This window comes from Pristiophorus japonicus, chromosome 18, assembly GCF_044704955.1.
Source record: "Pristiophorus japonicus isolate sPriJap1 chromosome 18, sPriJap1.hap1, whole genome shotgun sequence".
NCBI lineage: Eukaryota > Metazoa > Chordata > Chondrichthyes > Pristiophoridae > Pristiophorus > Pristiophorus japonicus.
The window spans coordinates 35,901,210-35,927,274 of NC_091994.1; the positions used below are offsets into that span (position 1 = coordinate 35,901,210).

Genomic DNA, 26,065 nt, shown 5'->3' on the forward strand with positions numbered 1-26,065 from the left:
TAATTCTAGAAAGTTTATTTAAATCTAGTATCAAAATTGACAGACAATTCCAGGATTGGTTACAATACTACTTCAGTAAAATGGGCAAATATATCACACATGTGATCTCTATTTGCTTTACTGTCATGACAACTCCCAACATTTGAGATGGCTGGTCTGGGACCGGTGCATAGTATCTGGCTCTGCTGCAAAGAGCACTTTCCAGAAATGTCTTTGTCAGTTCTATTATCTGTACACTGTTCAATCTCATTTATTTGGAAACACTGTATCATACACATCCCGGTAATGTTCAACAAAATGTGCCTCCAGACCCTCTGTAATAAACTTTGGTAGATCGAAAAAGTCCTTTTTGTTTTCCATTGGTAAAATGATGCAGTCAACACCAGCTCGCTTTGCCTAAAAAAAACAATAAATTAGTTGCATATAAAGTGGAATCGGTGTTTAAGAAAAAGTCATGACTATTAATGCTAAGCTTTCAGTTCTCAGACACAAAAAAGAAAATGCCTATCAAGATATCAGGGAGCATAAAGTGGTTTCAGATTCACCATCAAAGTGAGAAAGGAAACCCACAAGTTTTTATCATGTAAAACATATGAAAAGAGTCGTTAAGTTAATTGCAGTTAAGGGAAATTCCTAGTTTCGAAAGGTATTAAAATGCACTAAGATTTGGATAATTCAAAAACTTTATGCTTTGGTATTTTTCCATTCCTTTTAAGAATATTACTGCTGGCCCCCAATTTTAAAAGGAAGAGCTCATCCAAAAGATGCTTTTTCAGTTGCATCAGTTTTATTAATTCTACTCTTGCTCTTTCAGATGCTTCACAGTAACTTACAGCAATGGTCTTCTCCTTAATTCCACCTACGGGCAGGATTTTTCCAGTAAGCGACACCTCTCCAGTCATGGCTAAATTTTGCCTTGCTGGTCGATCCATTGCCAGAGAAAGCAATGCAGTTACAATTGTACAGCCTGCACTCGGACCGTCCTTAGGCGTGGCACCCTAGAGAAACAAATCATTCAGTAATCAGAAATAATGTTTAAACAGTCTCCTATTGACTTGTAGAATTACTGCATTCAGTAATTCATTGGAATTCAGAAGAATGAGAGGTGATCTTATCAAAACTTTAGATTATGAGGGGGCTTGACAAGGTGGATGTAGAGAGGATATTTCCACTGATGGAGACTAGAACTAGAGGGCAAAATCTTAGAATAAGGGGCCGCCCATTTAAAACTAACATGAGAAATTTCTTCTGAGAGTTGTAAATCTGTGGAATTCGCTGCCTCAGAGCTGTGGAAGCTGGGACTTTGAATAAATTTAAGACAGAAATAGACAATTTTCTTAAACGATAAGGGGTTATGGGGAGCGGGCGGGGAAGTGGAGCTGAGTCCATGATCAGATCAGCCATGATCTTATTGAATGGCGGAGCAGGCTCGAGGAGCCATATGGCCTACTCCTGTTCCTATTTCTTATTAAACTCATTCCTCATCCGCAATATGGCATACAGGTGTTTTACAATACGGTATACAATGGTTGCCTGTGGAGTGATGCACATAACTGTTCACATCATAAATTCTGCATTTTGGCCAGCCAGCATCATTTGTCCATGCATCCCAGGGATAAAGACGTACTTTTTATTTTTACACGAATCAAAATGAACTATCCTGGATCACTTACGCAGATTGTACAGGTACGTCTTGAATCCGGACATTTTTGAGGCGGCCATGATGGTGGCGAGGAAACCGGCTGAAAAACGCAGCGCTGGGGGCTGTGGGCGGCGAGAATTGGCGAGGAGCACCAACAGCGAGGTCTGAAAATCGGCATGGTCTAGGTCCCGAGGTTGCTGGATTTCGGACAAGAAAATCAATACGTCTGAAATCCGGCAAAATCCAAAAACCAGCATGGTATCGGTCTAGAGGTTGCTGGATTTCAGATGTACCTGCACTGCACATATTAATGGTATGTACCCAGTTAACAGGATTGATGTCTTCAATCTTCTCCCCACACCACCTGCAATACGTATTTATAGTCTCTAAAAATGGACATTTCAACAGCGTTGGTTTTTATGACTGCTAATGCAATATGCAAACTACACCTGGCTGGCTTACATAGTCCTGCATTGACTGGGACAATGGTGTAAATATTTATATAGCCACACTGGTTATATATATTTAAAACAGTGTTGTGTATGCAGTGATGTATACATTTAATACAGAGCTGCAGCAGGTTATGAATCTCCAATGCAGTACTATATCATTATCATAGGCGGTCCCTCGAACAAGTATGACTTGTTTCCATGAGTTCACAGATGTTTCGATGAAGGACTCAATGTTCCAGTCCTGAACTCCAATTGAGGGGGTGGAAGATGCCTGTGCGTGAATTTTTTTCAACGGTGGTGACCGTTGCACACCAGCCATCACACAGGCTTGACAGAGCTAGGTCTTGGTCCAGTGGCAAGGATTAACCAAGACGACTTAAGACCTGCTCTGTTGCACGGACCTAGCGCGCACACATATCGTAGTGTGGACTGGCCTGTGTTGCCCCTTGGGCCCTCGGCTCTTCTGGGCCCTGTACCCTCATCTGTCGCACCTCGGTCATAAATACTCGCCACTCATCCACCCTGACCTTCCCACTCCCTCTGTACCTGGGCTCTGCCGATGTTCCTGCCCACGCTCCAAAACGGCGACCAGGGTTTTGATGATGTCACCCAGTCATCCATCTCAAAAGCCTTGGAGCAGCTCGCACTGGAGGTTGAAGTGGTATGCCGCTCCAGCTCTTTTATAGTATACATTTAGTAGAACTGTACAATGATATGTAATCACTAGAGTGCTGTGCAGATGGTTATGTATATATTTGATACAAGAAGTTTAATTTAGTTTATTTTGATAGAGAAGCTGATGTGGCCAATTCAGTTCTTCATTTAAAACATTAGTTAAAACCATACCAGAAGATGGTTGCTGTAAATGTTAATGACAAAATTCTCAATACAGGATGTGTACATTTTCCCTCGTTTTTCCATTCCTAATTCAAAATATGACTAATATAAAAACTAAGCTTACTTTTTCTGTGGAGGGGAGGAGGCATGAGTACAGCACATTTGCACTGCAGGGGGTTGTGAATACAGAACCACATGAGGCATCTCAGGTGATCCATGTGTTGATTTTCTTTTAGAGAGAAGCAGAAGAAAGTGTGATACCTCTTGATGCAACCAGATTTTTTAAATTTAATGGACCTTAATTCTGTTGCAGTATAAACGAGACAATAACTAGTTTATTAAAGTTTCTCAGACATTATACTCAATACTTACCTCAGGCACGTGGAGGTGAATGTGGGATTGAGTCAGAAAATCATTGGTAGCATCTTTCTGCATGAGAAAGGCCCTGGAAAATGTATAGGCAATTTTTGCACTTTCCTTCATCACATCTCCCAGCTGACCAGTCACTTCAAGAGAGCCATCTTTACTTTCCTTGTCCCTTGGTCGACGAAGAGAAGTTTCAATAAAGAGAGTTGAACCACCTGATTGTGAGGATTACAAAGAACACAGTTAATTCAAGAGGTTTCTTTTGTTGCAAGGGTACAAAATCCTTTTCATTTTCTCCCTAGTTCCTTGGCTACTTACTATCTGTAACTGAAGGGGGTGGGGGAGAAGACAAGATATTTACAACGGAAATACTTAAACTTATAATGTCCGCTGATGATTTACAGTTTTCATATAGACTGCAGATTTGTTCTGAAAAATAAAGTAAAATCGACATGTGGATCACCTGAGATCCCCTGTGTCATCAAGTTCCCTATTGGAGATTATTATAAGAAGCTCTAAGTTGGATTTTGCAAGGGTGAGAATGTGGAAAGAAAGTCATCTTGAGGCAACTCTTGCACTGTTCCCAGTGGCCAGCTAAGGATCATTGATGGGCTGGGAGCAAGTTCCCCACCCTCCATGCTATAGTTTGTGCACATCCCAACAGATAGAACAGAAAATTGTAGTATTCATACCCTTTCAGAAAAGATATAATTCAACCAGTTTACATAGAGTTGCATAATCAATAACCATTTTCAAAGAACAATCTGTTCCCACTTTCTCCTGTTAAAAATGTTTTTAAGTGCTGATTACGTAGGGCAGCCAAACTTGGAAATTAATAAAATGAGATCAGAATCAAAAATCTGAAGATACAGCCATTATTCCTAGGGTTTCAGAGATTGTATGTCTTCAAGTATGTATTAATTCAGCCCATTTACTGTAAATCTGTCAAGCCAATTCCCAACAAATGTAGTCAGTTTTAATATAACTATTCAAATGAGAACAGAAAATTATAGCAATATTAGTTTTTTGTAAACTGATGGATTTGTGGCAAATGCAAAACACACCCTACTAATTCAGAAGGCATTGGGAACATTGGGTTTGTGGGCAAGGAAAGTGTCAGATGCAGTTGAATGTGGGTAAATGTAACATGGTCAGATTTTACAAAAGAAAAAGATATTGTGGAAGATGTTGTCTCGGAATATACTGGCGATATCAGAACAGGAGAGAGAGAGAGCTGGTACTATTGGATGACTGGTCACTTAAACAGCTGAGTGATCTCAAGCAATTTAAAAAAATGTTCAGCTACTTAGCAAGGGATACAATATATAAAATAGAAAGAGGCAATTTTAAAATTGCACAGGGGCTTGGCGAGAGAAAGTATTGTCAGTTTGATCTTTTACTTCAAAAGAGGATATAATTTTATTCAAAAGGATTCTGTGTATGACTACAAGACTAATATCAGAACTGAACCAAACTATGAACAGCATTTTTCATACCAGATAACTTTTTTCTGAGGGAAAAAAAAGGGATGAGTTCATACAAGTTAAGATTACAAAACAGTTCAATAAGATGGGGACATTCTACAGATAAGAAAACAAAAGTAAATAGAAAATTCAGGGAAATTTATTTAGCAAAAGGCTTGTTGACACATGGAACAAGCTGGTAGTGGAAACTAGATTTCAAAGCAGAAGTAGAAAATTCCTGTATCCGAAGGGATTCTTGGTTATTAGATTTTATAAACAATTGGAAATAGCTCACAGGAAGAGTTGGATGGAGTAAGCCAGATGGAACAGACTTCCGAGAACAACTTGCATGGCATCTTTAATGTAGTAAAATGTCCCACAATGCTTCACAGGAGTGTAATCAGACAAGAAATTTGCACTGAGCCAAAAGGAGGAGAATTAGGACTGGTGACCAAAAGTTTGGTCAAAGAGGTAGGTTTTAAGGAGCAGCTTAAAAGGAGGAGGGACAGTGGTTTAGGCAGGGAATTCCAGAGCTTAGGGACTAGATGCTGAAGGCACGACCACCAATGGTGCAGTGAAGGAAGGTGGGTAGGGGGGGGAAGAGAAATGCTCAGGAGGCCAGAATTGGAGGAGGTTAGAGGCCATGGAGGAACTTTAATACGAGGATGAGAATTTTAAAATCGAGGCATTGGTGGACTAGAAGCCAATGTAGGTCAGCGAGCACAGGGATGATGGGTGAATGGGACTTAGTGCGAGTTAGGAAAAGGACAACAGACTTTTGGATAGGCTCAGGTTTATGGTGGGTGGAAAATGGGAGGCCATCCAGGACAGCATTGGAATAGTTGAGTCTAGAGGTAACAAGTATGGACAAGGGTTTCTGCAACAGATGGGCTGAGGCGGGGACAGGCAATATTACAAAGATGGAAGTAGGCAGAAATGCATAGTGTTACTATGACTCTCTCTCTAAATGCATATCTCATCCACTTACCCATAGCTGTCCAGGCTAAACCCATTACAACTCCTGAAGGAGTGACATCATACATCCTGTCCACTGTGAAAATAGGTTTTCCGACAAAATCCTGGAGGTTCTCGGGTGTTGTTGTTACCATGTCAGCCTCTTTGTGTACAATTTTATACGCAACCTTGCGGAGCACCTGCAGAAGAGAAATCATGTCACTTGTGGCCGTCACTTTACTGGGAAAACACACAAATGTGAAATCGAAATTGAAATACAAGCCCAACTACAAGATGCACCAAGGTCTTTAAAAACAGTAGAGGAATCTCATGCAAAGTAATATCAGCTCATCCGCTCCCCACTCACAAATATCCACTTTGTAAATAGGAGGACAGGGATATAAAACCACCTTCACGCAACAGAGACTGTAAGAGGATGTCAAAGCTGAGCCTGACCCTGTCCTCATTCAGTGGCTACATGTGCATGCAAACACACCACTCCCTCTTCTCAGGAGTCATTGTATTTACGTAAATGGTATCTCACTGTCTGCCTTACCACTAAAATGCATTGTATGGTGTGAAGTTGCTCCATTTGAACGGTCGATACAAACTAAACTCGCCACAAAGTTAAGTCTAGTTACTTCAAGTGCAAGTACCCTTTTAAAGATGTGATGTGTTGAATACTGCCAATCAACCTCTCTGGCATTGTAAATTAACTATTACAAGTCTGGTGCCTCATTTCGTCAGGTAATAATCGTTGGGAGATTTTTAAAATGTTAATTTTTACAACTTTTCCTGTGTCTTTTTTTTCCCCTCCCTCTTAATCCAATCTTTCTTTCCCCCTTTCTCCTTTAGTACCTGATGGGACATTAAATTCACCCACTCATTTATATTTCCGTCTCAGTCGTTGTGCTGTTAATTTTATAATCCTTCAATCTGATTGGTTAAGGAGTTACAGTTGCTTGCCCTATTCACTCAGGTCCCCGATGCCCTGTTTCCCTTGCTGCGACGTTATGTGTTTGCATTTTCAGCTACTTGCCACACAAAAAATTTAAAACCTAAAAATGCAAGGGAAAGTTCTAACTAATGGCAGACACTGTTAGATGTCCTGCTGCAACAATATCTAGACCATTAGAAATGCAATATCGTTTTTTAAAAAATCAAAAAGACTCCCTCTCTATATATTTAATAAAGTGCGACAGAGGAAGGGAGATTACAATGGGGGAAAAAAACTTTGTACATTCTATCCACTGTGGTAGAAAATTAGGCTGCAAAGTTTTTACATTTTAATTTTTTTTAATGAAATTTGATTTACATCATTGTGATGCATGGTACAGTATGAAATGTGCAGCCGAGGAAGATCTTAGTTTATGGATGGGGCTATTTTGTTATACAGTGATGCTGAATATACTGTTGTTTGTATAGTGAGGAGCCTTCTCCAGGTGGGAATGTTTAGTAACCATGGTGGACTTACCTTCTCCACCAGTTTTTGCAGATTGCGAACCCCGCTCTCCCTGCAGTACTGTTTGATCAGAACAGTAAGTGCTTCAGATGTGATTTGCGCCTTCTCTTTGTCCAGGCCGCAGCCTTTCATTGCTTGAGGAACCAGATAGCGCTGCAATAAAATGAGAGTCCAAGTTTGCAACCCTAAAGAAAAAAATTGCAATTGTATAGCGCCTTTCATGTCCTCAGGATGTCCCAAAGTGCCTTACAGCCAATGAACTACTTCTGAAGTGCACTGTTTTTTTTGCAGGCACACACGGCAGCCAATTTGTGCATAGCAAGGTCCCATAAACATCGAGAGAGATGAATGACCAATTAATATGTTTTTGATAGCGTTGGTTAAGGGATAAATGTGACCCCAAGACGCTAGCAGAACTCTTCTGCTCTATGAATAGTGCCATGGGATCGTTTACATCCATTTGAACAGGCAAGCAGACTTAGTTTAATTGATTTAATGTCTCAACCAAAAGACGGCATCTGCAAAACTGTATTCCTACATGCTGAAGTACTGGAATTGAGCTTAAACCCATGACCTTGTAACTCCGAGCAAGGGCACTACACCACTGTGGACTCAGCACTGGAACTCTGTTGATGTAAAATTTAGAACAGAGACAAGGTTCTTTGCTTGTATCAAAGTAATCTAGGCTCCATTATTATTAGAACTTCTCACATCCACAATTAAACACCCATTCAAGAATTATGGCAAGTATCTGCATGTATTTAAAAAAGACAAAGTTATTTTCTTTTTATCTATTCTGCCTGTTTTTAGATAAACTGACGTACCTCAGCGATTGCAAGCTTTTCCTGTGCTACGTAGCCAGAAATGTTAATCATCTCCATTCGATCTCGGAGAGGTTCTGGAATTGTTTCAGTCACATTGGCAGTGCAGATAAAAAGTACCTATCATATTGAGAGAGACAAGATTGGAGTAGACCACGCAACAACACAGCCTTTTTCTCCCCTCCTATCCCAAGAGTCCGGATTCCCACTATGTACGGTTTCACAGGTGTTAGCTGCTCTTAGACAGGAGTGTCGTACCTGCAATCCTAGGTCACCTACAACCCATAATCCCTGGTAATCTGGCTCATGAAGCCCAAGCAACTTAGTCTTCTGTGTGTCAATGATGGTTTGTATTTGGTGGTCCAAGAGATTTGGAAAGGACTGTTTTAGCACGGTTTCCCACGAGGCTTCATAGTACACACTTTTGCAGCCCATGAAGATATATGTTTGGACATCCTGCCCTACAGTATCTCACATTCGTCTTATGTTCAAGTTTAAACATTGTTGGCAGAACTATTTTATCATGGAGGGTATCACAGCTGACCCCAAACTTGTCCTTATCTGATGCCCATACAGGCAATTTCCAACAGGGGTCACTGTAGAGCAATCACAATTGGGAACCCCGGTTAATCGTTCCATCCTTAGGGTGGGGTACTGAGGCCATTTGTAATATATCTACCGTCACCCGGCTAAGACCAGTTAAATCACTAGACCAGGGTTTAAACATTGTATGGTTCAGAGAATTTAGCGCTAAGCCATTAGATGACTTCATGTAACAGTCAGATCAATATGTCTAAACCTCACTTTATTATAATGCTCTTAAATACAGGATTTCTCGTGTTGGTTGATGTGTACAACATGTTAACTTCTATTCTTGAGATTTCACAACAAATTGAATAAAAAACAATACACAAGAAGATATGATTCTTGGTTCCTTGCTTACGAAACACTTCACTGACACCACAAGAATAAGCACTGATTATAAAACAGATCAACAAGTGTTATCTATGCCATAAGAAAGTAACTGTTGTTGCAGGAGATCCTGGAATGTGAAGTTAAGGTCGAAACAGGAAGGGGACCCAAAACATACCTTTGACAAATCAACTGGCACATCGAGGTAATGGTCCAAAAAGTTAAAATTCTGTTCTGGATCGAGAAGCTCCAGGAGTGCTGAAGATGGATCTCCCTGATAACCACGACCAATTTTATCAATCTGTAATAAATACGCACAAGCGATCAGAGGATCAAAAACACGAGAAGTCTCTGCATGCTACGTAACCAGCAATGGACAAGAAACGTTCAAGTCAATAATACAATGCACTGCTTCTATAATTACAGATCAGCACAAACCAAATAAATGCTATACTTTTTGAATATATGTGAAACGGCAATCACAGTCTAAAGTTACACTGAACTTTTTTATCATCACTGGTTCACAAAGGCTCTCTGAAATCAGGCTGCAGGTACTGATTACAACTATTTTAGAGAAAGTTACCTCATCAATAAGAACTAATGGATTTTCAGTCTTGGTTTTCTTCAGGCACTGTATGACTTTTCCAGGCATAGCTCCAACATACGTCCTCCTATGAAAGAGTAACACAAAATTAGCTGATCACTGTCAATATTGACCATGAATATACACTCAACAAACTGAGAAAGGTTGAAAATAAAATCAATAAAATGCTACACGGACAGAAACAGTATGGTCATTACAGTATGGATAGCTACAAGAGGCAGGTCACTGCATTACCTTTTGTAATGCACTGTGTGATGGAGAACTTTGTTGTTATGAACATTTGATAAGTCACATTCATTAGTGGCTCAAGAATCCAAAATCTTCCCCTCTGAAGCCACAATAGGTTATGTTAGATTCTGGACTCAGTATAAAAGATGATCTGACTCTAGCCTCTCATTCCTGAATTTGGCAGCACATACCCAGATGTAATCGCACTTGCATGCAGTAGAAGTACTATTTGGTTCATATTTATTTCACTTTATTCTGTAAATTGTACTTTAATGCAACTGTCTCTGATCGTGCAGTGGAAAGTTAGTTTCATGAAAAATAAAATGGGCTAAACCTGTGGCCATTTCTCATTCGTATGGTGGAGTCGGAGTACTGGAGTGATGGGAGAGATAATGTACTCATGAGATGGGCTTCAGTGGAAGAGTTAGGATTTGAATGACCTTTTTGCATCTCTGACATTTCTCAGGTTCTCTTAGCAACAGGTGCATATTAGAATCCACAGTATTAATGCATTAATCTACTAAACCTGGAAGGACTATATTTAGAGCTGTTGCTATAGACAAGTCCTAAACTAGAACAGCAAGATCTGTTCGTGCACTGTCGACATCCCTCTTATTTCAACAATAAAGTCCCAGTCCCTTCTATACGTTAATACCAAATATTTTATGGTCAATCGACAAACTGGCACGCTTAATTTGACAATCTTTTTAAAAAAAAAAGGAAAGCCCATTGTTTCAAGATACAAGGATGGCCAACTAACTATCTGGTTGAAGATTAATAGTTTCAGGCAAACAAAAAAATTTCTTGTAAATTTTATTTCAGCATTGGTTTGAGAATCTGCAAAAAGCTGATAACTCGGTCAAATGAGATACCAATCTTGAATCCAGAGTAGCAAGTATATTTTCTCTTCTTCAGAGCTGAATCTGAGGTGAGAAAGCAAAGCCCTAAGTGACTGACTATCTAGGCCCAGAAGCTCAGGAAATACTATTAAAATAACACTAAAAAGGAGAGGTGCGGCAGAACGGAAATGGAAATCTGACAACTTGTCTCACTTACGTTAACATAGCTGGCACAGGCACGATGGGCTGAATGGCCTCCTTCTGTGCTGAAAGATTCTATAAGTGGGTAGGACTGTATCAGCAAATTAGGCACATTAACGGAAACATCAATTTAAATTTTATAGGTGGCTCTGAAGTTCCATAGTATCTACCTCAGCAGCCCATGAAGACAAAAGCTTAACTCACCTGTACTAAACAAGCTCCTTTCTACCAGCAATAAGTTTTCTCCCGGTCATAGAAACCTAGGACCCAAATTTGGCCCACCCGTTTTTTTGGCGCACTCACCAGAGATGCGCCGATTTCGTAGGCTGAAAACAGCGGCAAAATTATCTCTCCGGATTCTGGCCGCTCTGTTGACTCTTCCGGGGCCTGGCGCGGCGTGGCCAGTGGATTGGGGGGGCGGAGCTAGGGCCCTGTGCGTGAAAGAATGCCGGCGGGGGGGCGGAGCTAGGGCCCTGCGCATGAAAGAGTGCCGGCAGCGCTGCACATGCACATTGGATCGTTCGCACATGTGCAGTAGCGACTAACATTGGCAAATCGGTCAGTTCCCTGTGCTCTCCCGCCTGGTAGTCCTGCCCGCACCTATCCCCGGCCGAGTGGCCTCATGCACTGGCTGGCCGGCCCGCTGTCCGTTGATTCCTGCAGCCAGCCTGCCTGTGTCTTCTGCGAGCCTGTGGCCAGTTCCCTGTGCTCTCCCGCCCGCATGCATCCCTGGCCGAGTGGCCTCTCGCACCGGCCGGCCCGCTGACTTCCCAGGCCGAATTAGGAAGGTAGGACTTAAGTTTTATTTCTTCTTGATGGTTTTTATGCTTCTTGAATGTTGTTGTGCTTTGATTAGTGCTTTACAAGGTCCTCTCCACTTCCCTTCCCGCTCCACATACGCTCGCCTAAGTTAGTTTGGAGCAACTATTACCTGTCCAAAGTGGCTTAAATGGCCAAAACGGGCGTAGGTGGCTGTTAACGCCCCCTTTTGAAAAAAACTAAACTAAACTAAAAAAATCCTAACTCACTTACATTGGCGCAAATTGAATGAGCAAAATGGGGATTTTTAAGCTACTCCAGAAAAACCAAGTTGCTCCAAAAAAAAAAGAGCAACTCCTGGACAATTTTGGGCCCATAGGGAGTAGGCCATTTAGCCCTTCGAACCTGTTCTGCCATTTAATGAGATCATGGCTGATCTGTGGCCTAACTCCATATGCCTCATATCCCTTAAAACCTTTGGTAAACAGAAATCTTGTGGAAGAGCGTTCCAAACTTCTTCCAGCCTTTCTGCGTAGAATATTTCCTAATGTCATCCTTGAAAGGCTTGGCTTCAATTTTTAGGCCATGTCCCCTAGTCCTAGATTCCCCTACCAGCATAAATAGTTTCTCTCTATCTATCCTATCTGATCCCCTTAATATCTTGAAAACTTCGATCAAATCACCCCTAATCTTCTAAATTCCAGTGAATACAACCCTAGTTTGTGTAATCGCTTTTTGTAATTTAACGCTTCGAGTCAGAGTACAATTCTAGTAAATCTATGCTGCACTCCCTCCAAGGCCAATATATCTTTCCTAAGGTGTGGTGCCCAGAACTGAACACAGTACTCCAGGGTGTGGTCTAACCAGGGCTTAGTATAGCTGTAGCATGGCTTCTAACCTCTTGTATTCGAGTCCTCTAGATATAAAGGCCAGCATTCCATTATCCAATTTTCCAAACTAAAGGAACAGTTCTTGAACCCAGAGAACTTTGGAAGATCATAGCTAGGGCATCTGCAATGTTCTCACCTATTTCCTTTAAAACCCTAGTATGAAAACCATCTGGTCCTGGGAATTTGACACTTTAGTGCCATTACTTTCTTCATTACTATTAATTTGGGTAAGCCCCTATCTCTGATTCAATATTAGTTTTGTTGGATTACACTTTCTCTCACCCTGCTCCTGCAAGGACTCTATTTCATTCTCCTAGTTTCGCCATCTCCCTCACATCTGTTCTGACAATGCCACGTTTCATACTAGTGCTTCTGATATGGCTTCCTTTTTCCTCAACCGAGGATTTCCCTCCACTGTGGTTGACATGGCCCTTGACTGTGTCCGTTCTATTTCCTGCACCTCTGCTCTCACCCCTTCCCCTCCCTCTCAGAACCACGACAGGGTTTCCCTATCCTCACCTTTCACCCCATCAGCCTCCACGTTTAACGGATCATCCTCTGCCATTTCCGCCACCTCCAGCGTGATCCCACCAATCACATCTTCCCCCTCCCCGATACGCTGGTCCATTCCAGAGTCACCCCCAGCACCCCTCCCCTTCCCATGCAAGCGCAGGAGATGCAACACCTGCCCTTTTACCTCCTGTCTTCCCACTTTCCAGGGCCCCAAATACACTTTCCAGGTGAAACAGCGATTTACTTGTACTTCTTTCAATTTAGTATACTGTATTCGCTGCTCACGATGTGGTCTCCTCTACATTGGGGAGACCAAATGCAGATTAGGTGATCGCTTTGCGGAACGCCTCCGTTCAGTCTGTAAGCATGACCCCGAGCTTCCGGTCGCCTGTCACTTTAATTCCCCGCTTCACTCCCACGCCGACATCTCCGTTCTCAGCCGCCTACACTGTTCCAATGAAGCTCTACGTAATCGCGACGAACAGCACCTCATCTTTCATTTAGCACTTTACAGCCTTCTGGACTCAACATCGAGTTCAACAATTTCAGACCATTGCTTCTGCTCATATTTGGCCCCCTTCTCTCCCCTCCCCCCCAATCTTATGTCATTTTTTCTCTGTCTCCAATGGCAGACTATCATTATTCCAATAGGGTGTGAATGACCCTATCTAGACTAACCTTATTCTAACTTCTGCCATTACCAAGTTGGCCCTTCATACCTTTTGTCTCTCTAATCTCTCCCGTCTTCCACCCTATCACAGACCTTCCCTTTGGTTCTTTCTTCCCCTTCCAGTGCTCCTTAAGAATCTGTTCTTTTCGAACATTCGCCAGTTTGACGAAGGGTCATCGATCTGAAACGTTAACTTGGTTTTACTCTCCACAGATGCTGTCTGACCCGCTGAGATTTTCAGCATTTTCTGTTTTTATATCTGCCATATCTTAGTCTATTTATTTTTTAAAGATTTGTTTTTAGCTTTAAGGCTATTTAATTGTTTAGCCAACACCAAAACAAAATCGTTAAAGATTAATAAAAACACTAACCAATAAACGAAATACTTATCTGTAACTTATCCACGCCGTTCCACACTCTGCTATGACGTCACTGAGTTTTTCTCCGTTTGCCAGGCTGTCTGCCGCTCGGCTTCTCCAGGTGGGCTCAGCTGCTGCCAGCAATTGCGCACCGTTTAAATCTGCTGCTCAAGCTTACACAAACCACTACAACTATTAACGGCAAAAAGAAGCACTCCTTCCCCCTTTGCAGCAAATTCCTACTCTCACCAAATTCTAAATTTCCCACTCTGTTCATGATCCACTCAGTATTGCAATCGTTGGCTACGCCCTGTGCTACAGTTCTATACAGATTCCTGACCATCACAACTTTCCAGCACACTCCAATTTAAAATTTTTATTTATTTGTGCTATATTCATTACCTGTGGTGTTGCTCAATTATGAAAGTGTCAAATGTTTTCTGGAACATTTTGCACTACGCAGAGACTGAAAATGGGAATATGTAGACATTTAAAAGAAACACACCAATCAAGTACTTCTCAGCATACAGCACTGTTTACATAGACTCCATCCCTCTTTAGGAAGTCCCACCATAACACCGTAATGGTGATTAGTTTAATACATTAGTGTCACCAAGTCCCTGCTGGAAGCATGGTTGACAGAGATGATTTCAACCAGCAGTGCCACTTGCTGGAATTCTGTGGTAGTGTTTATTTAACAATGAGCGAACAATTATGAATAAATGTTTTAGATACAATAAGCACAAGTGAACAGCAACCAGCTGCACTATTGTGATCAGTGTGCAGCTGCACCTGAGCGTCCCCACCATCACAGAAGCCACTCTTCAGCCAATTCGATTAATTCCACGTGATATCAAGAAACAGCTAAGCAACGGGATACAGCAACGACACTGGGCCCAGACAACATCCTGGCTGTCGTGCTGAAGATTTGTGCTCCAGAAATAGCTGCGTCTCTATCCAAGCTGTTCCGGTACAGCTACAACACTGGCAACTATCCAACAATGTGGAAAACTCCCCAGGTAGGTTGTGTCCACAAAAAGCAGAATAAATCTAATCCAGTCAATTACCACCCAATCAGTCTACTCTCAATCATCAGCAAAGTGATGGAAGGTGTCGCCGACAGTGCTATCAAGCGACACTGGCTCACCGATGCCCAGTTTGGGTTCCGTCAGGACCAGTTGGCTCCAGATCTCATAACAGCCTTGGTCCAAACATACACAAAAGAGCTGAATTCCAGAGGTGAGGCGAGAGTGACTGCCCTTGACATCAAGGCAGCATTTGACCGAGTGTGGCATCAAAGAGCCCTAGTAAAACTGAAGTCAATGGGAATCAGGGGGAAAACTCTCCATTGGCTGGAGTCAAGCCGAGCACAAAGGAAGATGGTTGTGGTGGTTGGATATCAATCATCACAGCCCCAGGGCATTGCTGCAGAGTTCCTCAAGGTAGCGTCCTAGGCCCAACCATCTTTAGCTGCTATCAATGACCTTCCCTCCATCATAAGGTCAGAAGTGGGATGTTCGCTGATAACTGCACCGTGTTCAGTGCCATTCGCTACTCCTCAGATAATGAAGCATTACGTGCCCGCATGTAGTAAAACCTGGACAACATCCAGGCTTGGGTTGATAAGTGGCAAGTAACATTCACGCCACACAAGTGCTAGGCAATGATTATCTCCAACAAGAGAGAGTCTAACTACCATCCCTTGACCATCAACATCCTGGTGGGTCACCATTGACCAGAAACTAAACTGGACCAGCCAAATAAATATTGTGGCCAGGTCAGAGGCTGGGTATCCTGCGGCAAGTGTTTCACCTCCCTTCTCCCTAAAGCCTTTCCACCATCTACAAGGCACAAGTAAGGAGTGTGATGGAATACTCTCCACTTGCCTGGATGAGTGCAGCTCAAACAACACTCGAAGCTCGACACCATTCAGGACAAAAGCAGGCCGCTTGATCGAACCCCATCCACCACCTTAAACATTCACTCCCTCCACCACCGGCGCACCATGGCTGCAGTGTGTACCATCTACCAAGATGCACTGCAGCAACTCGCCAAGGCTTCTTCAGCAGCACTTCCCAAACCCACGACCTCTATCACCTAGAAGGACAAGGACAGTAGGCGCATGGGAATGTGAATGTTTAAAAATGTATAGAGACATTGAAGTTGAGAATGTGGGAATTGTATAGGGACAGTATAAGCTAACAAAGAATTCATGGAGGAATAGCCATGACATCTCAGACTCGAGACTGCGAAATGTTACAACGCTAACACATATTGAAACAAAACTCACAGCTTGCAGAAAAACCTCAAGGTCTTAATGTTTCAGGTTAATAACCTGATTTAATAACAGAAGGTCTTTGTTTAAAATCAGACCATACTTAGGTCGGCTTATGAGTGGACAAAGGGAAAGAGGGATCAAAAGAGATAGGCTGAACTAGGATGTCACTCTAGCCCTATCTTGTTATCTTTTGCCGAAAATGTATAACCGTCGTCCCTTTACAATGTAACGTCACTTTATCCGTAGGAACTGGGTGCGTTTGAACAGACTTGCATTCCTTCTGTCTGATAAGGTCCCTGATCGGGATTTGCTTTTTAAATAAAAGCTTGCTTTGTTTAAAGCACAAACGGTATTCGTTTCAGTAATTTTGCTGAACCAGATTGAGGTAAAAGAATCCAGAAATCAACAGGAACACCACACCATCCTGACTTGGAAGTATATCGCCGTTCCTTCAATGTTGCTGGGTTAATATCCTTGAACTCTCTCCATAACAGCAGTGTGGGTGTACCTTCACCACTCAGACTGCAGCAGTTCAAGGTGGCAGCTTACGACCACCTTCTCAAGGGCAATTAGGGATTGGCAATAAATGCTGGCCTTGCAATTTACGCCCATATCCCATGAACAAATAAAAAAAACATATCTTTGGCTAGACAATTACAAGGCTTAATTAATACTTAATAAAAATATCCACTAGAATAGCATTCATTTTGATATTAATTCAACACCTCTACATGACTAGTGCTATTCACAAGCTATAACTACAGTTGCAAGAGCTTGCAGTACAGTAATTACATGGTTTAAGTGCAATCAGATGCTTACAGTACCTGTGACCCTTGATTTCTGCCACATCAGTCATTCCTCCAACGCTGAACCTGAAATACTCTCGGTTCAACGCTCTTGCAATAGATCGAGCAATGCTGGTCTTGCCAACTCCAGGTGGACCGTAGAAGCACAGAATCTTCCCTTGGGTTGTACCACGCAGTTGGCTAACCGCAATAAATTCCTGGGAACATAGAGATGTACATTACAAACCCGGGTGTAAAAATTTACCTTGCCCAACAGGAGCTCCATGTAGTTAACACAATGGGCCCAAGTTTCCACATGATTTGCGCCTGATTTTTAGGAGCAACTGGTGGAGAACGGACTATCTTAGAAATCGCAATTCTCCACATTTTTTTCCCCTGCAGTTCTAGCCAGTTAGAACAGTTCTACTTTGGAACAGAATTTTTTCTTCAAAAGGGGGCGTGTCCGGCCACTGACGCCTGATTTCAAAGTTTCCACAGTGAAAACGTACTCCAAACTAACTTAGAATGGAGCAAGTGAAGATTTTTGTAGAACTGAAAAAACCTGTTCTACACATTAAAAAATCAGGCGCAGGTTACAAATTAGGCGTCCAGAACGAGGTGGGGGGGGGGGAGGGGGGATGGAAGGGAAGTCATTAAATTCTACAATAAATCCTTATTTATACTTATACAAATATTATACAAATAAATCCAACCTGAATAAACATTTATAAGCAAAGAAAAGATTAAATAAACCATCTTCCTACCTGTGTGAAAGTGCTTCAGCCAGCCTCACAAGTTCGTTTGTTCGTTCCCGATGGCGGGCGGGAGGGAGGGAGTGCGGGACCTCCCACCCGCCCGAACGCAGCGGGGGGGGGGGGGGGAGGACCCGACCGCAGCGGGGGGGAGGAAGACGTTCCTGACTGCCCGCCCGAACGCAGCGGGGGGGGGGGAAGAGACGTTCCAGACAGCGAGCGGGAAGGAGACAGTGAGAAGGCTGCAGGAAGCCTCAGTGCTGATCGCAATGTGCTTTTATTAAAAAATGTTCAAAAATTAAACAGCTACAAAGAACTACGAAAATGGCCGAGTGCCAATGTTTCCTTCACACTGCGCGTGCGCGAACGCTCCAATGCGCACGCGCAGGGTTGCCGGCAGGAAAAAAAACTAATTCAAATAGTACCCGCCCCCTCCCACTTACAAAATCGGCGCGAGTGTAGGCTCCGCGCCAAACAGACAAGGAGCTGCAGGGCTCTCCAGAATCGCGAGTTTTTTTTCCGGCGCCGTTTTAGGCGCGAGAAACGGGCGCCCAGCTCGGAGGGGCGCCCGTTTTTTATCGTGTGGAAACTTGGGCCCAATGAAAGCTCTTTTAAATGCAATTAAAGGTGTCTTCATATTGCAACTTTAGCATCAATGTGAAGATTTTCCATTGCAGTATAAATCTGGCACCAGGGCCCAGACCAGATTCAGGACAGAAAAGGAGGAGAAGGCAGTCTCCCACCATTTAGGTTCGACACTACAATGTGCAATTCCAGTGTGGTGTCCATGTGAATTTAAAAATCTCAGGACTAGTGGGCACTTTTTAAACCCATCTGGAGTTAATTTAAGTGCTTAGACAATGATCTAAACAATTAAATGTTAACTGTAGGGAGAGTAGCTCTGAGCACAAGTGTAACCATGCAGGTAGAGCTTCCTCCTCAGCAAAACAGCAGTTTAAACCATGCAGTGTGAACAGGGTGGTGCCTGGCTGAAACCCACACTGCAGCATATGGTGCAATCTGTTGACTCGGGTTAAATGGATCATGAGGGGTAGGACACATCCAGAACATCTTGAGCTTAAGCCCACTCTGAGCCAATCCAGTTTCAACTAGGGTCCACAATTGGCATCAGTAATTCCAAAGGGGAAAATATCCTCGGGCAACTCATCCAATTCACTCCCTCTGGGGAAGGAGATTGTGTCTAGTTTGCACTGCTTCTAGATGAAATCAGCATGGGGTACAAATGTGCATGTTATCAGGGCTCAGATCATTGACCCTTGAATGGGCTATAGCACTGACGATTGATCAGTAAAATTATACAATTCTCATACCAGGATGCGTTTTTTGACCTCCTCCATGCCATAATGATCCTCCTCCAGCACCTCCTTGGCTCGTTTCAGGTCCATGTTTTCATCACTGCATTTTCCCCAAGGCATTGTAGTCAGCCAGTCCAAGTAATTCCGAGTCACACTAAAACAGGTGAAGTGCAAACAAAACAAGTCAGCAAGTGAAAAAGGCAATTAGAATCAATAAAAAGGTTACATTACACAGAGAATGTATTATAAATGAAAATCAAAAGCTTCTCAGACTTCATTTCTGGGGATAGTCTATTGACCAATATCCATGTCAAACCCACTGATTCCCACAACTATCTTGACACCTTCCACCCCGCTTCCTGCAAGGACTGTTCCATTCTCCCAATTTCTCTGTCTCCATTGCATCTGTTCTGACAATGCCACCTTCCACACCAGTGCATCCGATAGGTCTTCCTTTTTCCTCAACCGAAGTTGACAGGATCCTCAATAAGTGTCAGTTCCATTTCCCACACTTCTGCTCCCATTCCTTCCCCTTTCCCGCAGAACCACCATAGGGTTCCCTTTGTCCTCACCTTCCACCCCACCAGCCTCCAAATTCAATGGATCATCCTCCATCATCTTCAGCCTAATTCCACTACAAAGCATCTTCCCGTCCTCTTACAGCATTCCAATGGGACCATTCCCTCCGCGACACCCTGGTCCACTCCTCAATCATCCCCTCCCTTTCCCATGGCACCTTCCCGTGCAACACCTGCCCTTTTACCCCCCCCCCCCCTTCCCACCGTCCAGGGCCCCAAACCTTCTTTCCAGGTGAAAGAGTGATTTACTTGTACGTCTTTCAATTTAATAGAAGGTATTTGCTGTTCACGATGCGGTCTCCTCTACATTGGGGAAACCAAACGCAGATTGGGTGACCGTTTTGTGGAAACCTCCATTCAGTCTATAAGTGTGACCCCGAGCTTCAGGTCACCTGTCATTTTAATTCTCCACCCCACTCCCACTCTGACCTGTCTGTCCTCGGCCTCCTACATTGTCCAATGAAGCTCGAAGAACAGCCGTCATCTTTCGATTAAGCATTTTACAGCCTTCCGGACTCAATACTGACAATTTCAGATCATAACCTCCGCCCCCATTTTTTTTGGACGGCGCTGTTGGTGATGATTCTGCTATTCCCATTTACACCTCTTCTAGATCCTTCTTTTGTTTCTTTACTTGTCCCAGTATCATCTCCTTTAGCCTTGCACCATCATCCCTGCTGTCATTTAATCTATCCTGCCTTCCATCCTATCAGTCCTTCCCCATGTTCTTTCCTCTCCTCCCCTTCACCCCCCTTTCCCTGCCTATGTACTTGCTAATCTCTAACCTTTTCCAGTTCTGACAACAGGTTGTCAACTTGAAACATTAACTTGTTTTCTCTCTCCACAGATGCTGCCTGATCTGCTGAGTATTTCCAGCATTTTGTGTTTTTACTTCTGACAGACTAACACTTTAGTGAGGTGAGGCCAACTACAAATTGTCAAGCTGCATTATTTTACATACTATAATTGAACAAATGGCATGATTTATAGTAAATCTCACTTTACTTAAAATTAATTCAGTATCACTTCTAATATAGGAAAATCACTGTCCCTGTTAGCAGGCGAAATATATACAGTTTTAAAAAAGGGAGACCAAGTAATTACAGGCCAGTCAGCCTAATGCGGTGGTGGGAAAATTATTGGAAAAAATTCTGAGGGACAGGATAAATCTTAATTTAGAAAGACACGGATTAATCAAGGACAGTCAACATGAATTTGTTAAGGGAAGGTTGTGTCTGACTAACTTGACTGAATTTTTTGAGGCGGTAACACAGAGGGTCGATGAGGGTAGTGTGTTTGATGTAGTCTATATGGATTTTAGCAAGGCTTTTGATAAGGTCCCACATGGCGGACTGGTCACAAAAGTAAAAGCCCATGGGATCCAAGGCAAAGTGGCAAGTTGGATCCAAAATTAGCTCAGAGGCAGGAAGCAAAGGGTAATGATTGATGGGTGCTTTTGTGACTGGAAGGCTGTTTCCAGTGGGGTTCCGCTGGGCTCAGTATTAGATCCCTTGTTTTTTGTGGTATAGATCAATGATTTGGACTTGAATGTAGGGGGTATGATTAAGAAGCTTGCAAATGATACAAAAATTGGCCTTGTGGTTGATAATGAAGAAGAAAGCTGTAGACTGCAGGAAGATATCAATGGACTGGTCAGGTGGGCAGACGGTGGCAAATAGAATTCAATCCGGAGAAGTGTGAGATAATACATTTAGGGAGGGGTAACAAGGCAAGGGAATACACAATAAATGGTAGGACACAGAAGTGTAGAGGAACAGAGGGACCTTGGAGTACATGTCCACAGATTCCTGAAGGTAGCTGGACAGATAAGGTGGTTGAGAAGGCATACGGGATACCTACCTTTATTAGCTGAGGTATAGAATACAAAAGCAGGGAGGTTATGCTTGTACTGTATTGTATAAAACATTAGTTAGGCTACAGCTAGAGTAAAAGAAAGACTTGGATTTATATAGCGCCTTTCACGACCACCGGACGTCTCAAAGCGCTTTACAGCCAAAGTATTTTTGGAGTGTAGTCACTGTTGTAATGTAGGAAACATGGCAGCCAATTTGCATACAAGCAAGCTTCCACAAACAGCAATGTGATAACGACCAGATAATCTGTTTTTTTGTTGTGTTGATGGAGGGTTAAATATTGGCCAAGGCACAAAATATTGGCAGTACTTTGTGCAGTTCTGGTCACCACATTACAGGAAAGATGTGATTGCACTAGAGAGGGTACAGAGGAGATTTGTGAGGATGTTGCTTGGACTGAAGAATTTTAGCTAAAAGGAAAGATTGGATAGACCGGTGTTGTTTACTTTGGAATAGAGGACGCTGAGGGGAGACCTAATTGAGGTGGGTCTAGATAGGGTGGATAGAAAGGATCTATTCCTCTTAGCAGAGAGGTCAATAACCATGGGGTATAGATTTAAATTAAGTGGTAGGAAGTTTAGAGGCGATTTGAGAAGAAATCTTTTCACCCAGAATGTGGTGGGGGTCTGGAGCTCACTGCCTGAAAGGGTGGTAGAGGTAGAAACCCTCAAAGCATTTAAAAAGTACTTGGATGTGCACGTGAAGTGCCGTAACCTACAAGGCTACAGACCAAGAGCTGGAAAGTGGGATCAGACTGGATAGCTCTTTGTCGGCTGGCACGGACACGATGGGCCGAATGGCCTCTTCCTGTGCTGTAAAATTCTATGACTCTGTGATTTTTTTAAGACGAGTTTTTCCCCAACCTCGCTCAGTGCCATCTTGAAAGGAAGATCTGCTCACTCAGTTTTCCTTACCAGACATATACCATTATCCGAATGTGTTTGCCTATCCATTTTCCCTAGTTAGGTAGGAAAGCATTAAATTGTCCATGACCATCTTTCACCTCTATGTCCAAGAATTGGCTCATAGGACCATCAATTAAACCAGCCACTGCCTCTCCCTGGATTTGGGAGAGAGAGGTTTAGGCATGGAATTACAGAGCTTAGAGCCTAGGCAACAGAAGGCACGTCCTTAAATGGTTGAGTGATTATAATCAGGGATGCTCAAGAGGGCAGAATTAGGGGAGTGCAGATATCTCGCGGGGTGGGGGGGGGGGGGGGGGTGGGTTCTGGAGGAGATTAGAGAGAGGGAGGGATTTGAAAACAAGGATGAGAATTTTGAAATCGAGGCGTTGCTTAACCGGGAGCCAATGTAGGTCAGCGAGCACAGGGGTGATGGGTGAGTGGGACTTGGTGCGAGTTAGGATATGGGCAGCCTAGTTTTGGATCACCTCAAGTTTACATAGGGTAGAAATTGAGGTGCCAGCCAGGAGTGCATTGGAATGTTAAGTCTAGGGGTAACAAAGGCAAGATGGCAAGATCGAGGGGGTTGCCGTGAATATGGGTTGGGGAGGCGAGTGAACTCTGAGGAGAGAGCGCATGATGAATTGAGATGGGGGTTGAAATCACTGAGGCTAAGAAGTCGTTTGGTGCTGAGGGAGGAAAGCAGTGAAGAAATATCGGTAATAATATTTTTATGGTATTTGGATGGGCAGTAGAGAATTAAAATTTTAAATGAGAGGTGAGAGGGTTGGAATAAGGCGAGATGCTCAAAGGAGGATAAAGTGCCAGAGATGTAGGGGGACAGTAATTTGCTGAAGAGAGCCACACCGCCATCAAGACGGTCTGAATGGGGCAAGTGCTTCATTTAAGGGTAAGGTGTCACCGCCCCTCAACCAAGTTTTCGTCAGGGCCATGATGTCAATGCAATCATCCACGAAAGCTCATGGCTGGCAAGGGCCTTGTTCGCAAGCGAACAGACATTCTGGAGGGAGATGTATAGAGGGTTGGTGATGGCTGCCCCATTGCCTGCATCCTCTGGTTCAGCGCTGGGGGAATGAGTTGGATGGGGAGGAGATTGGCAAGAAAAAACCCCAGTGGGTGCGCTGGGCGGGAAAGTCAGTGAGAAAGTAGGATTGGACAGTTGGGGTTGCTGCCTGTAAGGAGGCAGCGGCAAATGCCTCAATGGGCCTTTTGTAGGATGCCAAGAGAGGCACAGAGGGAAGCTGTAGGCTTATCTAAGGTGGAGTCAAGCCTGAGACGGCGGCAGGAGAGCAGGAAGGTCAAAGAGTAATGAAGGATTGGGGTAGAGATTTGGGAGGGCAGAGTATCCGAGAGGAGAGATTAAAGGAGGCATGACAACAGGAGAGAGTGGTCATATAGGGATAACGAGAAAAGGAAAGAGGGGGAAAAAGTGGAAAAGTATTGAATGGCTCAGGAAATTAATGCAACTGTATATCATTAATTTTAAAACATTAATGATCTTTTCACTGTACTCAGTGCAAGCAGTATTATGTACAATTCAGACTTATTTCAAAATATAGTTATAGGAATTATATATTTAAAAAGTGCTCTTCAAACCATCTTGACATTCTGAAAGACTCGGACACAAGGTGTAAAAAAAAGTTTGCCAGATTCAATGTTCTTCTCATGCAATGGGGCTTTATGGATCAGTACCAATATTTCAACCCATTTTGACTTTTTCATATTGATTTAATAGCTCATCTGCCCTTTCACCTTTCTCCCAGCTACACTTCTACCCCTCAATACCCACATCCCATTTCCTTGATCAGCTGCCATTGGTAAACTTCAAGCTACAAGTTTTTCATGTCTAAAGGCAACACAGAGCTCAAGTTTCCCTTCTTAAAACACCATTCGGTATTTGATCCTGGTGAAAGCTGGGTTTCTAAAATTCTACAGGATTCTCACTTGAACTCAGAAGAGTGATTATCGAGCAAGTTGAGTTTGTTCAGCTCTTCATCAATAACCTCCATGACATGTTTTGGAACAACCAGTTCCTTCAGCCTCTCCCGAAACTTCTCTTCAATGGCATCTTTATCTTCCTTCTCCAGCCCCAGCTCTTTCTTAATAATCTTCAGCTGTTCCTGGAGCAAGTACTTGCGGTGAGTCTGCTTGATTTTCTCTTCTACCTAAGAATTACAAACACATTTGCTGAGCTTCACACAAAGGTCAGTTTTCTAATTCAGCAATAACAATAACAGCAGATATTAAAGGGGTGCTTTTAGTCAGGAACTTCCATTCATGTTTTTAAATGAAAACCAATTTAAAATATTATAACATTTTGTTGAAGAATCACAGCAAAAGTCCCTGGTGGATGGATGTATAAATACCCGGCCCTGTGTGGTACCAAGGTGGTTACATGTTCCATCTCCAGTCTGGGCTGAATTAGCTGATCTCAGCCAAAGTAGGTGAGGTGCTACAATTGGCTTTACATCCTCTAGGCTGGGAAGAACAAAAAAGTCACCCACAGTTCCAGATCACTGGGGTTTATGCATGTATGCAAGTGAGGCCAGGATGGCTACGATACCCTTAGTGATCGATAGCTCTCTCATAAATAAGGGCCATTTTGGCGACGACCTGGAGGGTGACCGGTCCTTTGAAACCATAACCTGGCAAGAGGCAGCAACTTTAAGAGATTAGAAACAAAAGCACAAATAGAACACCCGTTACCTCTCGCCCGAGACGTTGCTGCAGTTTGCTCAATTCAAACTCTTTTTTCAACAGCGAGAGTGCCTTGTAGAGTCGTTTTGGAATCTAAACAAAAAAAAAAGGAAATAACACATTTACTGGGTTCACAGGGATAAAACATGAAACCCTGCAACAGGTCTTCAATAATTTGTCAGGTCTATATTTGCAGATGGTTTAGTCATTCCACAATTCACCTTTAAATGATTCCAGATGCTTTACTGGGATTGGAGGGGGGGCAGGGGGGGGAAGCAAAGGGGAAAAAAAGACAAAACGAACAAAGAAATGGACAATAAGCCATGGTGAGAGTCAAGACGACAGAAAGCTTGGTTCAGAAAATGTACTTTGAGACGGTTTTTAAAAAGGTGAAGAGAGAAATGGAAAGGAGCAGAGATTTAGGAAGGGAAGTCAAGAAAGTAGGGTTATGGTGGCAAAAGACTCTGCCATCAATGTTGGAGTAAAGAGAGAGGTGGGGGAATGAGACAGAATTGGAGTTGCAGAGATAGGTGGTTTAAGGATGCAGAGGGATTTGAAGATGAGGATATGGATTTTAAATTCAATGCATGGGCAATCAGGGAGATTGTTAAAACAAGAGATTGAGAGCCTGAACCTGGAAGATAAGATACAGTAGGTCAGGTTTTGCAGTTAGAAGTCGTGTAGAAAGGCAATACCAAAAAATAAGTAAGCCAGACCATGGAAAGGACAGGACGATCATTTTTTCCCACCTTGAAGAAAGAAATAAGATTAAGCGATGCAAGACGGAGATATGTAGAGGTGAGACTGAGCACAGTGACAGAGACACCAGCAGATGGAGATATGTAGAGGTGTGACTGAATACAGTGATAGAGACACTGTAATGTATGCAC

General features: G+C 43.0%; 1 protein-coding gene across 1 annotated transcript in view; it reads right to left on the bottom strand.

Moving 5' to 3' along the window:
- Positions 1-26,065, bottom strand: part of lonp1 (lon peptidase 1, mitochondrial) — a 45,675-nt gene continuing 19,610 nt past the window's right edge. The window contains exons 7-18 of the mRNA XM_070859868.1: positions 25,185-25,268; positions 24,423-24,643; positions 19,119-19,257; positions 17,075-17,253; positions 9,493-9,580; positions 9,088-9,210; positions 8,001-8,117; positions 7,189-7,329; positions 5,749-5,914; positions 3,304-3,512; positions 834-998; positions 1-396 (exon numbers count right to left, since the gene is read on the bottom strand). Of these exons, the coding sequence (XP_070715969.1) occupies positions 247-396; positions 834-998; positions 3,304-3,512; positions 5,749-5,914; positions 7,189-7,329; positions 8,001-8,117; positions 9,088-9,210; positions 9,493-9,580; positions 17,075-17,253; positions 19,119-19,257; positions 24,423-24,643; positions 25,185-25,268 (1,782 nt within the window). The 3' untranslated portion in view covers positions 1-246. The remainder of the gene's footprint in view (positions 397-833; positions 999-3,303; positions 3,513-5,748; positions 5,915-7,188; positions 7,330-8,000; positions 8,118-9,087; positions 9,211-9,492; positions 9,581-17,074; positions 17,254-19,118; positions 19,258-24,422; positions 24,644-25,184; positions 25,269-26,065) is intronic.